The following is a 17,273-nucleotide window of genomic DNA, read 5'->3' as shown; positions in this document are numbered from 1 at the left end:
CAAATAACCAATGTTGATGACAATGTGGAGAAAAGGGAACCTGTGTATAATGTTGGTGGGAATGTAAATTATTGCAGCCACTATGGAAAACAGTATGAAGGCTCTTCAAACAACTAAAAATAGAACTACCATATCATCAAGCAATTCCACTCCTGGATATATACCCAGAAAAAATGAAAATACTAATGCAAAAAGATACATGCACCCCAATGTTCATAGCAGCATTATTTACAATAGCCAGGATATGGAAGCAACCCAAATGCTCATCAACTGATGAATGGATAAAGAAGATATGGTGTGTGTGTGTGTGTGTGTGTGTGTGTGTATGTGTATGTGTGTGTGTGTGTGTGTGTATTAACCATAAAAGAATGAATTTCTGCTATTTGCAGCAATGTGGATATAGAGAATATTATGATTAGTGAAATAAGTCAGAGAGAGAGATAAACAGTGTCTGAGGGCTTCCCTGATGGCGCACTGGTTGAGAGTCCACCTGCCGATGCAGGGGACACGGGTTCGTGCCCCGGTCTGGGAAGATCCCACATGCCGCGGAGTGGCTGGGCCCGTGAGCCATGGCCGGTGAGCCTGCGTGTCCGGAGCCTGTGCTCCACAACGGGAGAGGCCACAACAGTGAGAGGCCCACGTACCGCAAAAAACAAAACAAAACAAAAAACCACTGTCTGATATCACTTATATGTAGAATATAAAAAATGATATCAATGAATATATATAGTATAACAGACATAGACTCACAGATTTATAAAACAAACTAGTGGTCACCACTGGGGAGAGGGAAGGGGGAAGGGTCTCATCTCATTAGGGGTATGGTATTAGGAGATACAAACTTCTATGTATAAAATAAGACAAGCAACAGGGATATATTGTATAGCACAGGGAATTATAGCCATTATCTTGTAATAATTTTTAATGGAGTATAAAGTGTAAAAATACTGAATTGCTTTGCTGTACACCTGAAACTAATATTATTAATGGAGTATACTTCAATTTAAAAAAAGTTGCCAGACGTTTGCTTTGTCAAATATTAAAGTTTGTTTTAGGTATAAGTAGACATAAATTTCTCATGGAAGTGTTTTTTCTTACAGTTGTTGATTCTTTCTACCTGAAATCTTCACCATCGCTTGCTGTTTGATGCCTTTCATTTGTCAAGCCTTTTGTGTTGAGAAATATGACCATTCTGCAAATTCATATGTTCTTGGAAGATGCATTTTACACTAGTATGAGTTAACATGTCAGACTGTGAATAAAAGGAGGAAGAGTAAGAGAGTTAGTTTGTGAAGGAACAAGAAGAGAAGACAAAAGGGAAATACCAAGGGTCAGGAGGTGCCAAAGATGGGTTATCTCATGCTTTCAGCTTACTGTGATCCTGCTTACATTATAAGTAGCCTACATGGCTTGCTGGATTCTATGTTTTGTTTCCACACAGCCTTTTGTATTTATGCTTTAACAAGTTAATACATATATATGTTTTAAAATTCAAACTTTATTACAAAGATTAGGGTGAGAAATACTTGTCTCCTGACCCAGCTTCCCCCTTGAACACTCAGTCCCCAGGGACCAAGCACTATCATATCCTTTCACTGTTTCATCTTATATTTATCCATATTTCTATGTATTCTTTAATTTCTATGTATTGATTTTTTAAACTGGGAAATGTGTAGGAATGAACAGAAATAGTTTCCAAAAGCAGGAGACAATGCTTATAAACAGCTCTTCCCAAAAGATATGCAACTGCTAATAATACCACTGAGCAGACTACGGCTGCTGCCCAGTGGACAGAATATTTTGTTATTCTTGTTGTTTTTATTTCTCATTCTGTGACATTTTATTCCATCCTCTTTACCTCCTATTTCCCAGCCTCCACCACAACCCTAGTTGTTTTAGCACATCTGGTTCTACACCTGTCTGCTCACCAGTATTCATATCTTATAGAAAAATCTCAACATAGTCCTAAAGGTTATTTTTTGTTAAATTAGTATAAGATTGGCCAAATATCATAATTTATTAATATCATAAGTTGGTTAAATCAACATTCAGAGCTTGCATTATTATAAATAAATGAATAAATAAATATTCCTACTCAACCCACATAATATATAACCATATTTTTCTTGTTCCAGATATAAATTGTTTTAGTCATAAGTTAACTGTTAAAATTTGTGCATTTTGAGGATTTAAAAATTATCTATTAATGCTGTTAAAATCCTCTAACTTGATAATATTTAAGAAATATTTAACCTTTACTTAATTTATAGTTATATATGTGATATAAAGGAAAATCATCTGAAGTAATTTTACTGTTATGAAATAAACAGACTTTATAAAATAAAATCATTATAAAAGACCACATTTGATGAAAAAGTGATTTAAGAAAATAGGATTGGAGTATGATGAAGGTAATCAAAATGTACAAACTTCCAGTTATAAGATAAATAACTAGGGATGTAATGTACAATGTAACTGATACCCCTATGTTATATATGAAAGTTAAGAGAGCAAATCCTAAGAATTCTCATCACAAGGAAATTTTTTTCTTTTTCTATTATTTTGTATCTATATGAAATGATGGATGTTCACTAAACCAATGGTGGTAATCATTTCCTGATGTATATAAGTCAAATAATTATGCTGTACCCTTTAAACTTATACAGTGCTGTATGTCAGTTATATCACAATAAAACTGGAAGAAAAAATTTAAAAAAAGAAGAGAAAATAGGATTAATCTATATGGACAAATGGGAATACAACAAGGAGATTCATTCATTTCTTTGTTTGGTCTTTCATTAATAATTTCAGTTGCTGATTGAACAAATTTTTGTTGAGCTTCTACTATGCAGTGAGTAAAGCAACTTAGGATATCAAAGAAGTATTTCATGAATTTTATTTAGCTTTAAGGATGCTAAAATCTAGTTGAAGAGATATGACATTGACATATAACAGATTAAATTATAGCTAAGAAACAATATAAGGCAATAGTATGTTCCAAATAGTCTAATAATTACAACGTTAGTAATAGCATCAAGAGCAGCAACACTTGTACCATGTTTATATTTTCACTGTATTAGTTAATTTAATACTCAGAGCAACCCCATGTAATATTATTGTTGGCAGTAATCTTCAATTATGATCAGTAAATATAGAACACAGAGATTTCCATGAATTGCCCATGGACATAAAACTAGTAAATGTCACAGTGGGGTTTCGCAGCCACATAAAGTGAATCTGAAGGTCTGTGCAACAAAGACTGGCAGGAAGAGTCTAAGAAAGTAACATTTAGATGGATCTGTAAAACTATTATAATTTAGATAGGGAAAGAAGAAAACAGAAGGAATTTAATCAGAAGAATCAACATAAGCAAAATAATGGAGTCAGAAATGCAGGTAGCAGAGTTATAGGACCATGAGTACACCTATTTGGAAAAAGTATGAAGTAGGTGAAGTAGTGCCTAATGAAAATGGATTTCAAATTTAAATAGGTCTTGAAGGTGACTGTATGTAGATTGTTGTTGCAATGAATGGGATATAAACTCACTAAATTTGGTTTTAATTCTGAAGGTAACATACAGTCAATGAAGGTTCTAGGGGAAGTTATTCTTTACATGAAACAGTGTTTCCTGGTGTATATGATTCATATAATATCTGTGTAATTATTTTTCCAGCTTGGTTTAGGCATATTTCTTGTAAGAAGCAGAGAAATAAGCTACATATCTTACTGAGAACACTTCTAATATTCTAATGCCACAATAAAAGCAATCACGGTATAAATGAAAATCATATAAATGAATAATTTTTATTAACTCATCTTTTCTTAGTCACCTAAAAATTACTAATGGGGAAATGTAGGAACAATGGGCTTACAAAGAAGCATGTGATGGTTTCTTCATCTTCTTTGATATACATTCAGAACTGAACTGAATTAAATCAAACAAAAGGGCCTTTCAATTAAAGTGCCCAGCGATTTATTCTAAAGTCACAGCAATTTTTAGATTTGATTATTTGACTTACCTTGGTTTATAGCGATAATCACAGCCAGCCTTCAGCAAAATTGAGAGGAAGAGCTATTTGTCTTCTAAACCTATTCTCATTCACTTTTCCTGCCCTTCCTTCAACCATATTTTAACTACCTAAATCAACCTCCCATTCCATTCCCATCCCCATGGGAGAGGTTATAGAAGAAACTCCAACATACCTCTCAAGGTTGGATGAAATACACTCCAAAACTACTTCTAGAGTATCTGAGATTCTATAATCATATGAAAACATATGACTTATTTTATATTGCAGAGATTGAGATGCTAGTTACTGTCAACTTGGAAGGAATTTGCTTAACATCCATATTAAGTATTCATATTTTAAATATCTGTCACTAAAATTAGGTGAAAAGATAAAGTAATTCTGTACTAAATGGTCTAATGTAGTTCCCATTGAAAAAGAGAATTGGGGGGAATTAATTATTCAGGTTTCTGATATACATTGATTAAATTATATAAATAAAAACTTATTGTCCCTGCATTTACCTGAATATATTTAAAGGCTTTAGTATTTGTGTTCCCAGTACCTAATACACAGCATATAATAGGTAGATGATAATGTTTTTTAAATGAATGATGGAAATCAATGCTGCAAATGATTAACTTGAAAATGAAGGAATTAGGTAATGATCAGATCTGAATTTCAATGTGGTGGTTCAAAAAGTGAATTTTAATGCATATTTCTTTTTTTTTCAGTTTTTCACAATATTATATTTTTAATAATATAGAGGTAACATTACTGTTGTGTTAATAACAGAGTCCACATATAAAGATGATTTGAAATGTAGTTCAGACCTTAACTATCAGGTATAGAAACAAACTGGGTCAAAGCCGTATTGAATTATAAAATGAAAGCATTTTCTTACTTTTAAGTATAAGCCCTTTAACCAATCGTTAATAATTTTCAGATGCTTTTATAAAGATCTGCATTTAACAAATGTGTAATGCATTTGTAACACACATCAGTTTGTATGAAATATGCTGAAGCCCTGAAGTAGGTTCTAGTACCAGCTCTAACATAATTTGTGTGAATCTGAGCAAATCCCTTAACTTCTAAACCCATCTTTGCTCTTATAAAAATAGCGACTTCTATTTTTAGTTTTTTAAGGAACCTCCATACTGTTCTGCATAGTGGCTGTACCAACTTACATTCCCACCAAAAGTGCAAGAGGGTTCCCTTTTCTCCACACCCTCTTCAGCATTTATTGTTTGTAGATTTTTTGATGATGGCCATTCTGACCGGTGTGAGATATCTCATTGTAGTTTTGATTTGCATTTCTTATAATTAATGATGTTGAGCATCCTTTCATGTGTTTGTTGGCAATCTGTATATCTTCTTTGGAGAAATGTCTATTTAGGTCTTCTGCCCATTTTTGGATTGGGTTGTTTGTTTTTTGATATTGAGCTGCATGAGCTGCTTGTAAATTTTGGAGATGAATCCTTTGTCGGTTGCTTCAGCTGTGATTTATGTCATAGAGTGTTCTGCCTGTGTTTTCCTCTAAGAGTTTGATAGTGTCTGGCCTTACATTTAGGTCTTTAATCCATTTTGAGTTTATTTTTGTGTATGATGTTAGGGAATGTTCTAGTTTCATTCTTTTACATGTACCTGTCCAGTTTTCCCAGCACCACTTATTGAAGAGGCTGTCTTTTCTCCACTGTATATTCTTGCCTCCTTTATCAAAGATAAGGTGACCCATATTTCTTTTTAATAGTCACTAAAGCCTAGATATTTGTCAGTGATGTCTCTGTGAGATACTTCCACAATGGAGATACAATTAATCCTCTTAGAACTATTAACTTTTAATGGAAAATATGCTAACCATAAATATGGCCACTGATTATACAGATTTTTGCTTTGCAAATTTCTTTGCCTTTTTTCAGCTTTACTTGTTCATTCCCAATCCAGAAACTATGCCAGTTAGCTTAAGTATATGTAGTAATTACTTAATGATATAGTGCAGATGAGATAATCAATCAATGAGATTTGTTCAATATGTAGTAACTAATCAGACTATATATAAAAATAATTTCGAACCATTAGAGAACCACAGAATTATTCCTTTAAATGGGATCATTTTTAATCCCTCTGCTTCTAGTTAGAAACACTCCTGAAGTCCTACATTAAGGACAGTCAAAATAGTTGAAGCTTTCATTTTATAATTTATCATTGCAGGTAAAAGTCCAAAATCCCTTTCCAACTTGAAGCTCACTGATATATTCAGCTAATTCCCTGAGCTTTCCATTAAATTTTATAACAATTGAAAATTTTAAGTTTCTTGACTTTTGACTTTCTCAAGTCTGTTAAAGAAGATTAGTTATCTCATAGTGAGAAGTTCTGACTGACTGCTCTGTGTCACTGATTTGAGAAATTTTAGAAATAATTTCTTACATATTTACTATAGCAAAATCTTGAACATCATGGGCTGAACGTTAGGGTGAGAGAAGTGATGGAGGAGGATGGTAAGCTACAAGGAAAACATAGACGGTGATAAAAAGAATATTTAATAGTTTGAAGAAATTTGAAAACTAAGTATATATTCTAGTGTTTTAGTCACTTTAAGTGGAAATGGGGAAAAATCTGAAATATTACTCCTCTTTGGAGCCTTGATTAACCATCACAGCCAGATCTTCTAAACTCCTACCTCTTATCTGTGTCATTCATTTGCAATGAATTGTGTTCTACTTTATAACACATTTCATCCCATTGGTGGTTTTAACTTTCTGCGCTATATTATAAACTCTATGAAAACACTCGTTTATTAGATGATTTTGATATGGAGTAACCATTTACTATCACACTTTTTACATCTGTAAGTAAGTTTAAATACTTTTCCCTTTCATTGACTACCTACCTTTCAAAGCTTTAGTATGTTTTGCTATCATATTTTGGCATTTTCTTACATTATTCTCTTTTCCTTAACCCCTTGAATTCCAAAAATAAATAAAATAAAGAACTTACTACTTTGGAAACTACAAGACAGGTCACTTCCAGGTGGCTAACAAAACCTCCAACTACTATATTTTTATAACATGATTGGGATGTTTAAGCATTAAAAAAACTAACATATTTTATATGGTGCTTACTATCAGATAGATCTTTTGCATAGAGAGAAAAATTCTCCAATTATTACGTTTTAAACTGTCGACAACTAAATATATTCTCAATTTTTTAGATTCCAGCAAAATTTCTTTTAATTTTCTATACCTCTTACCATAATGAAATTAACTTTGTCAATATCTTAGCCTAATTATTCCTTGTATACATTAAGCAGGAATTATTATAGTCATCTTGTTAACATTTGCATGGCCTCAAAACGTACCCAGTACATCTTCAATAAATATTTGTAAGTTTTATATTGAATGAATAAAGGATTCTGAACAAAAATAAAAGTTCTTTACAGAAGACTGAATTTCATTGTTTTCTTCCTGCATAGGTACATAGTTGCACAAGCCACTAATTTAGAAATGAGAAAAAAAAAATCGTAATGGCTCAACATTTAGCAATTAGCATGTCAAGAAAGTTAGTAACACACGCTTTTTTACATATTCTTAATTTTTTTAGCACGGCCTATTTTTTAGTATTGTAACTTGTCTAATACGAAAAATGCTAAACACAAATTAAATATGAGAGAAAGGTAAAAAACACTGAATGATCCTAAGCTCATTAATTTTCATTTTTATTGAAGAATAAGTGAGGATTTAGTCAGCATGGAAATAGCTATGACTTTGAGTTATGCATTTTTAATTACATCGATTAAAGTAAGGTTTGTAGCACTATATCTTAGTAAAATGATAAGTTTTCATGTTATTAGTGGAAGATCAGGAAACATCATTTCAAAGTATGAATAAATGTACAATCTACAAATTTGTTAATATAAAGCCCAAAAAAGTGTTATTATAGCAGAATTGTGAAAAGTATGGAAAAACTGAGCATTCATGACATAAGCCAAGAATACAACTATCAGCAGAGGAGCCCTCGCAAGATCGACAATTGGTTTGTTTATTCATTTTTACTGGTCTGTTGCTTGTAATAATATAAGAGATTGGGATTGACTTTTAATAAATTATCTGTAAAATCTTAAATTATACCTAAATTATTAGGTTAAAACTAAAAGTTACTTCATTTCCCAATAACATTTAAAAATTAATTAATCATAAAATGTATACATTATAGAAATATAACCTAAATATTATAAATTTAAAAGTATTAACTGTCGGTAGCCCTGGGCTGATTTCATTAGTGTTTGTATATTATTGAATATATGCTTTTAATAAAGGAACATGCCCCTTTTGTGACACTCAAGGCACGTTTATTAATCTTTTTCCCTCTTCATTACTAAATGTTAAAAAGATGAGATAAATTGATTCAGTGATTCATTTGATTTAAAAATAGTATTCAGGTATGGTATTTCCACAGTTTTTTTAAGGCGTTAGTATTCAAATATGGTATTTCCACAGTTTTTTTTTAAGGCACTTGCTTCTTCAGATGCTTTTCGTTTCTGATTAATCTGCAGTATTCAGCAGATATGGAAATAGTTCACAATGAGAAGAAACACTCCTGGGATATGAAATTGCCTCAGGGAAGAAACGTAATATAAATTCATAAAGTAAATAAATTCCCAGGGTCAGCCCTCTCATATGAATTCTAGTAAATATCTACAACCTATTCTATCAATAGTAATGATCAGAACATTTATCAGAGATACGATTAAGGAAAGAACGTATGAGGACAAAAAAAGCTATTAACTTTCCTTAGCTGGTCAAAAGAAAGCAAAGAAGTACTTCCCAACTAGGGGCAAGAGAATAGCTTAGATCTCTCTGACAACTGCTCAATCTAATGAACTACTAAGTAGCTTACCAGGAACTATAGTCTCAGCTAGATGTAAGGAAAATAAAATAAAATAAAATAAAGCAACTTGATTTTTCTACCTTGAAGAGTGACTATATTTTCTGACAGTTTCTACATGATTCCCAAGCTATTACAACAAATAAGGTGAAGATAGTAAAAGTTGATAAGTAATAAAGAAATAAGTTAAACATATGAAAGCAAAACAATTAAAATGTCTATATTGAATTCAAACCATCAAAATACAATTAAGAAACACTACAAATTATTATATGAATCAACATTTAATTTGGAATTCCTTCTTTTCCTGCATGAGTCTTGCTGGAACCAATATTACTCCTAAGACTACAGAAGGTAGGAGAGCACATCACAATGTTTTTTATTTTGTTTTCTAAAAAATGACATCAACAAATACCCTTTCTAGAATTCTCTACCTTAAAAAAAATTATACTCTACAGTAATTTCACTGCTATTTAAATGGTGCATTCAGAATTTTCCTTCACTCACTAGTTTAACCTATATGTATGCCAATGTAGTTAAACTGAACTTGCTGCCAAGCGAGTAAGTCAAGACAGTAATTTGATCAAAATCAGTGATATTAGTGAAGCTTTGAGAAACAAAATTGGTCATATTTTAATTAGTAGCAATATTTTCATTTTAGAATTTTTTCCTCATTTTGAACTGCCTTCCTAGTTAGACCTATTAATTAAAGGTTTCAGATGTGATGTGGTTTTCCTCTGTGGGTCTCAGAAGTCCTGCAGATGTGTGCAGTGTTTTATACCCAGGTATTTTCTCCACTCTGGGTAACTCTATGAATAATGTGCTTATTTACACTGTATTGTTTCTTACAGTCACTTTCCCAATCCTGAGCAGAATAGACATCACTGAAGAAAGAGCAGATCTTACACAGAAGGGGATGTTCAGGAAGACAGAACTGATGTTTTACATCTAACATTCATTATTTCACCTATTCATTTGACATAAAATATATTGTGCCTGATATGTGCTAATTATTCTGATGGTGTACAGATGTAAAATATATGTCATCTCTGTCATTGAGAGAACAACCTTAACCTAGCATATGGTCCTGAGGAAGTAGGAAATAAAGAACAAATGTATATTTTATGGGGAAGTGGAACTAAGAATAAGATCTATTAAATAGGTGTCACTACGAAGGACACTGGATAACCGCTGGGAGTTAGAAGAGGACTGCACACCAAAATCAGACGAAGACGTTTCTAAAGATAAACCTTTTATCCTTTGCAAGTTTTTGAAGGGCTTCCCTGGCAATAAGTTTTAACAAATCAAAGATTACTGAATAGAATTGACAGTGGAGAATATTCTGTATTCAGGGGCTCTTTTTTAATACAATGAATAAGGAATTTCCTCAAAAGAAGAAGTGTAATTTCGAACAAAGAAGTGACTATATTCCAAGATGAATGTGGGGATATATATCCAGTCTTCCATATGCTATTTCACACATATAATATCCAGATTTACATTGCTATGAGTGGATCCAAAATGCTGAATTTGGGAAGTGTTCAAGTAGAAGATTAGCAACTATTATAAGCATATCTATACCATATAAGGTTATCTACATACAGCTAATAAGCTTTTAACACAAATAAAAAGTGCATTATTTGAAAAGGTAAATAATTAGCAAATCTCTTTTTCAAAAAGAGGTATATTAGGTAAAAATAGCAATGTCGATGTATGCTTTCAACCACAGTGTTAACTAAAGACAGCTTAGGCTAACCCAATATAATTGCAACTCATAACAAGTTAAAAAGAAGAGTCTTTTCTTTCCAACGGTACTTAACAAAATGAAGCTGATTTTTCAACTTCATCAGCCTAGAAATAAACATTACCATAGAGATGATCTATTTTTAAAAGAAATATCAAAACTGCACTTGACAAACTGTACTCCATCGCTTTCTAAGTTATGACTGGTTGACAATTTACTCATCAACAAACAACTGCTCTTGTACAATAAGCTGATTCTGTACTGTGCAAACAAGGATCTCACGGACATGTCCAGATCAATAACTCTAGATGACTTTTCTCCTATATTATCTTCAGACAGGAATTTCCATTTGCCCATATATACTTAGGTATGCCAACCTCTTTTGTAACTCACACTAAACATACCAAAATGATTTTTAATTGTATCCCCCAAAACATATTCCAGTTCTTTAATGTTCCATCTCAGGAGAAAGTATGACCCATTTATTAAATATAGAAACCTGTGTCACTGTTATACCTATTTTTCTCCATAATCCAAAACCACATCTTCTTGATTCTATTTGCAAAATATTCTCATTATTTTCTCCTTTCTCTTTCTACTCCATATAATTGCTCAAGATACTTTCATTTTATCTCTTATTTGGCTGTCACAATGGCCTCTTTTGCTCTCTCTCCTTTAAATACTATATTCTGCATTGGTATCAGGATTGTTTTGCCCAAATACAGATCTCATCATATTAATGATGTTCAAACACTTTTAGAGGCTTCTATTATTGATTTTAAAATATTGTTTTTAGCTTAGCATTCAAGACACTTGAGATTCCAACACCAATCTGTAATTTCAACTTGATCTCGGAGTAAGTTCTCCTTGGCATATGTACAACAGTTGATTTATTGTTCTTAAATGCTATGCACTTCAAGACCTAGAAGACTTCATTCCAAGAAGTCCAACATCCTAAAATACCATTTCTCTTCATCCATCTGTCTGTATTCTACTCATCTTACAAAGATCAGCTCACACATTACTACTGGTCCTTCCAAGATTAATCCATTGTTTCCTTGTATTGTGCTCTTAATATTTAACTCTGTAATGTGCATTACATCTTTTGAAGAGATTAAGATGGGGGTTGGCTACTCATAGTGCTGGCCTAATGACTTTGGGGGGAGGGCTGGTTTTTCTGCAGTCGGAGAGAGAATAGGATGTCTCCCATTCAAGAAAGTATATGATCTCAAGAGAAGGGTGATCAGTATCAAAGTCCATAGGTTGAGATTGCTTATATACAAACAAGAAATCTCTACATTACACAGCAAAGGAAACCAAAACAAAATGAAAAGACAACCTACAGAATGGGAGAAAATATTTACAGACGATGCGACCAACAAGGGCTTAACTTCCAAAATATACAAACAGCTCACATGACTCAACAACAACAAAACAAAAAAACCAATCAAAAAATGGGCAGAAGACCTAAACAGACATTTCTCCAAAGAAGAAATACAGATACCAATAGGCACATGAAAAGATGCTCAACATCACTAATTATTAGAGAAATGCAAATCAAAACTACAGTAAGGTACCACACCTCACACCAGTCAGAATGGCCATGATTTAAAAATCTACAAATAATAAATGCTGGAGAGGGTGTGGAGAAAAGGGAACACTCCTGCACTGTTGGTAGGAATGTAAGTTGGTGCACCCACAGTATGGAGGTTTCTCAGAAAACTGAAAATAGAATTACCATATGATCCAGCAATCCCACTCCTGGACATACATCCAGACAAAACTGTAATTCGAAAAGACACATGCACCCTTATATTCATAGCAGCACTATTCACAATAACCAAGACATGGAAGCAACCTAAATGTCCATCAACAGATGAAGGGATAAAGAAGATGTGGTACATATATACAATGGAATACTACTCAGCCATAAAAAGAATGAAATAATGCCATTTGCAGCAACATGGATGCAACTGGAGATTATCATACTAAGTGAAGTAAGTCAGAAAGAGAAAGACAAATACCATATGATATCTCTTATATTTGGAATCTAAAATATCACACAAATGAAGCTATCTATGAAACAGAAGTAGAATCATGGACATAGAGAACAAACTGGTGGTTGTCAAGGGGGAGGGGGTTGGGGAAGGGATAGAGTGGGAAGTGGGGTTAGCAGATGTAGGCTTTTACATATAGAATGGATAAACAACAAGGTCTTACTATATAGCACAGAGAATTACATTCAATATCCTATAATAAACCATAATGGAAAAGAATATGAAAAGGAATGTATAAATGTGTATAACTGAAGGACTTTGCTGTATAGCAGTAATTAACACAACATTGTAAATCAACTATACTTCAATAAAAATAAAATAAAATTTTATTCTCAAAAGAAAAAAGAAGCTCTCAAGAAAAAAAAAAAGAAAGCACTAGGTTAAAAGGCTAGATTTTATATTTAGAGTTACAATTATTTTCCAATAAAAATAATTCATGCGTTCTATCAAGAAACTTTTCACACTCCCTGATTAGTAGGATAAGAGCTCTGGAGACCCTTTGACTATTTGTATATGATGAGAACACAGTTCTTTCTCATTCCTGGTAGGAAGACAACATAACCACACAATTGGTTTAAGACCCTGAATTACATTGTTATTTTTTCATATCCTTTAGCAAGTGATAGAACTCAAGTGGGATAATTGTTTCCTGGGATGTGATCCCTCTTGGATAATTGTGGCAAACTACTTGTTTGCTCCTGGGATCTGTTCATTCACAGGCTCTAAGAGCAACATTGCATGATTCCTTTTTCTCATTCTCCTGTTATCTTCCTCCATTGGCACAATCACTCGGTTATTAGCACCAATTAATATCAAATGAGATAACAACCAGATTTTTACTCACTGAAAACTGGGGAAAAAATCTCCAAGAATTTGACAGTGTTCACTAAATGCTTGGAGTTAGCTACACCATCTTGTAACTATATCTCATTTAAGCAGAATTGTGTAAGTAAATCTGCTGTCCTTTTTTTTCTAAATAACTGAAATTTCCTAATTATTTTTACTTAAGATTAATTTTAAAAATGTATAACATCAAGATGAACATAGTAATTGAAAGTACTCCTCCAAAAAAAAAAAAAGAGAGAGAGAGATCTCAGAATGACTGTCATTAACAATGTCACAAAATGAAGATATCTCTCAGATATACTTAGAATTTCTAAAATGATAGCCTTCAATGAAGTGGAAACATCTTTAAGAGTCACAATTTGAGTCATCTGATCTTGAAGTAAAACTCAGGTTAATAAATTACCAATTGGATGACAGGAAAAGTTATATAACTTTTAATACTTACTTATCTACCACTGATACACATGTCCTATTTCCTCTCAGGGATGTTCATAAAGATGAAATAGTGTAAAGACATTTTATAAAATATAAAAAAATTTCCAGTGCTAGATTTACTTGTATTCAGTATGGTCACTAACTTTAAGTAGATGACTTTTGTTATTCTAACCTGTGGAACATTTCACATTTAAAACTGACCTAGAGCAGTATTTTCCAACTGATATTTTACAGTTGTCAGAATTTCATGAAATAGTTATATAGGATTCTTATGGAGAAAAGGGCGGTGAAAAAAAGAAGTACTAATTAAGAAATCTGAGATTAAGGGAAAGAAAGAAAACTGAAGGGATTTTTGGCTAGTAAACCTGCTTTAAAAGAAATACTAACGGGAGTCCTTCATGCGGAAATGAAAAGATGCCAGACAGTAATTGAACCCATGTGAAGAAATTAAAAAATACCAGTAAAGATAAGTACATAGGCAAATGACAAACATAGTAAAAATGTATTTTTGTTTTAATCAGTATCAAATATAATATATCAAATATAAAAGAATTGCAAAAAGCAATTATAAAACTACGTTGATGAACTGTGATTTAAAAAGATGTAATAGCACTTAGAAGTGGGAGACAGAGGTATATGTTTTGTATAGTCTTGAAATAAATTAAGTTGGTATTAACCCAAACAAAATTGTTTTAAGTGAAGATGTTAATTGTAATCACTAGGGCAACCACTAAGAATATAGTAAAAAAAATCAAGGGAAATAAAATGGTACACTAGAAAATATCATAAAGAAAGCAGTAATTGATTAATAGAACAAAAAAGGTGTAAGACATACAGATAAACATATCAAAATGACAGATATAAATCCTACCTTATCATTAGTGTATTAAATGTAAATTAGCTAAACACGCCAATCCAGAGGTGGAGATTGGCAAAATGGTTTTAAAGAAACAAACAAACCGGGATCCAACTATATACTGTCTATAAGAGACTCACTTTACATTCAAAAACACAAATAGTTTTCAAACAAAAAGATGTATCTATATATCTTATGTGATGGTTAATCTTATGTGTCAACCTGAGTGGGCCATGTGGTACCCAGCTATTTGATGTAAAATTATACTCAGTGTTTCTGTGAGAGGATTTTGAATGACAATGAAATTTAAATCAGAACACTGAGTAAAACAGATCGCCTTTCTTAATGTGAATGGGCTTCATGCAATTAGTCAAAGGCCTAAATAGAGCAAACAGGCTGACCATCCCCCAGGTAAAAGAATCCTTCCTAAATGACCTATGAACTGGGACACGAGGTTTTTTTCTGCCTTTAGATCCAAACTGAAATGCTGGCTCTTCCTGTGAATCAAACAGCCAGCCTTTGGATTGGAACTATACTATGAGCTCTCCTGGTTCTTAAGTGCTTGGTTCAGACTGGAACTAAACCATCAACTCTGCTGGGTCTTCAGCTTACCAACCAACTCACTCTGCAGATCTTGGGATCTATCAGCCTCCATAATTGTGTAATCCAATTCCTTGTAATAAATAAATATATATAATGTATAATACATCTTGGCTATTGGATCTGATGGCTCTGTTTCTCTGGAGAACCCTGGCTGATACACCATGCAGACAGCAAACAAACAAGAGCTGCAGTGGCTGTATAAATATTAGATCAAGTAGACTTTAAAATAAAAATTGTTATGAGACAAGGGAGAACATTTTCAAACAATAAAAGTGTAGATCCATCAAGAAAACATAACAATTATAAATATATATGCACCTCACAACAGTGTGCCAGCAAGCAAAAACTGACAGAATTGTAGGGGAAAATAACAATTTAACAGCAATGGTGACTTCATTTTAAATAATGAATAGGACAACTAAGCAGAAAGTGAACAAGGAAATGGAAGACTTGAACAACACTATATGTGAACTAGACATAACAGAAAACTATAAAACACTTCACCCAACAACAGCAGTAAAACATTCTTCTCAAGTGCACAAGTTATTCGCTAATAGACCTTGTGTTAGGCCATAAAATGCACCTCAATAAATTTATAATTATTGAAATCATTCAAAATTTGTTCTTCAAGAGAATGGAATTAAAAAATCAATAACAAGAGGAAATTTACAAATATGTGGAAATTAAGTAACACATTCCTAAATAACCAATGAGTCAAGGAAGATATCACATGGGAAATTAGAAAACAGCATGAGATTAACGTAAATGAAAACACAACATAATAAAAATGTATGAGATAGAGCCAAAACAGTGCTTACAAGGAAATCTGTAGCTGTAAATGTCTATATTAAAAAAGAAAAAAAAATCACAGAACAAGCTTAAAAGAAGCTAGGAAAAGAAGATACAATTAAACTTAAGGTCAGCAAAAGGAAGGAAATAAAAAACAAGCGTGGAGGTAAATAGAATAGAAAACACAAAAGCAAAAGTAAAAAATCAATAAATCTGAAAGTTGTTTCTTCAAAAAGATCAACCAAATTGTCCAAACTTTAGCTAGAGTGACCACACAAAAAAAGAATTCTCAAATTATAAAATTATTTTAGAAAGTGCATCACCACAAATCTTACAGAAAAAGTAATTAAAGGGGAATACTATGAACAACTGTATGCCAAAATTTATAATTTATATAACCTAGGTGAATGACAAATTCCTTGAAAGACACAAACTACCAAAGTGACGGAAGAAACTGAAAATCTGAATAGACTAAACAAGTAAAAAACAAAACAAAACAAAAAAACCCTGAATTACTTTTTTTAAACAACCCTCTTACAAGCCCAGACCAAGATGGTTTCACTGGTGAATTCTATGAAGTATTCTAATTTTTCACAAATTCTTCCATAAAACAGAGGAGAAATACTTCTACAATGATTCTGTAAGGCCAATATTACACTGATAACAAAACTAGACGAAACTTTGAAGAAAACTACAGACTAACAGCCTTTAAGAACACAGATGTTAAAATCTGTCAAAGTACTAACAAATCAAATCTAATATATAAAGACAATTATACATCATGACCAAGTATGACTTATCCAGGAATGCAAAAGTGCTGTAATATATAAAATTCAATTAATGTAATAAAGCATATTAATAGAGTAAAGGAGAGAACAGAAAACGCACATGATCATCTGAATAGACGCATAAAAAGTATTTAATTCCAACACCTTTTCATGATAGAAGTATTCAAGGCAGTAGGAATAGAAGGAAATGTCCTCAACTTTCATAGATAAAGGGCAACTATGAAAAGCCCACAGCTAAACAGCATACTTAATGATTAAAGAATG

General features: G+C 32.4%; 1 protein-coding gene across 6 annotated transcripts in view; it reads right to left on the bottom strand.

Moving 5' to 3' along the window:
* CCSER1 (coiled-coil serine rich protein 1) overlaps positions 1 to 17,273 on the bottom strand; it is a 1,341,341-nt gene that overhangs the window by 79,009 nt on the left and 1,245,059 nt on the right. Inside the window, exon 12 of one of the 6 annotated variants that reach the window (XM_055085810.1) lies at positions 1,118 to 1,252. The exons of the other annotated variants lie outside the window; for them this stretch is intronic. Coding sequence (XP_054941785.1) covers positions 1,154 to 1,252 — 99 coding nt within the window. The 3' untranslated portion in view covers positions 1,118 to 1,153. The remainder of the gene's footprint in view (positions 1 to 1,117; positions 1,253 to 17,273) is intronic. 6 annotated transcript variants of the gene reach the window in all.

The sequence above is a fragment of the Physeter macrocephalus genome, chromosome 7, assembly GCF_002837175.3.
Source record: "Physeter macrocephalus isolate SW-GA chromosome 7, ASM283717v5, whole genome shotgun sequence".
NCBI lineage: Eukaryota > Metazoa > Chordata > Mammalia > Artiodactyla > Physeteridae > Physeter > Physeter macrocephalus.
This window is presented reverse-complemented; position numbering and strand designations above follow the sequence as displayed.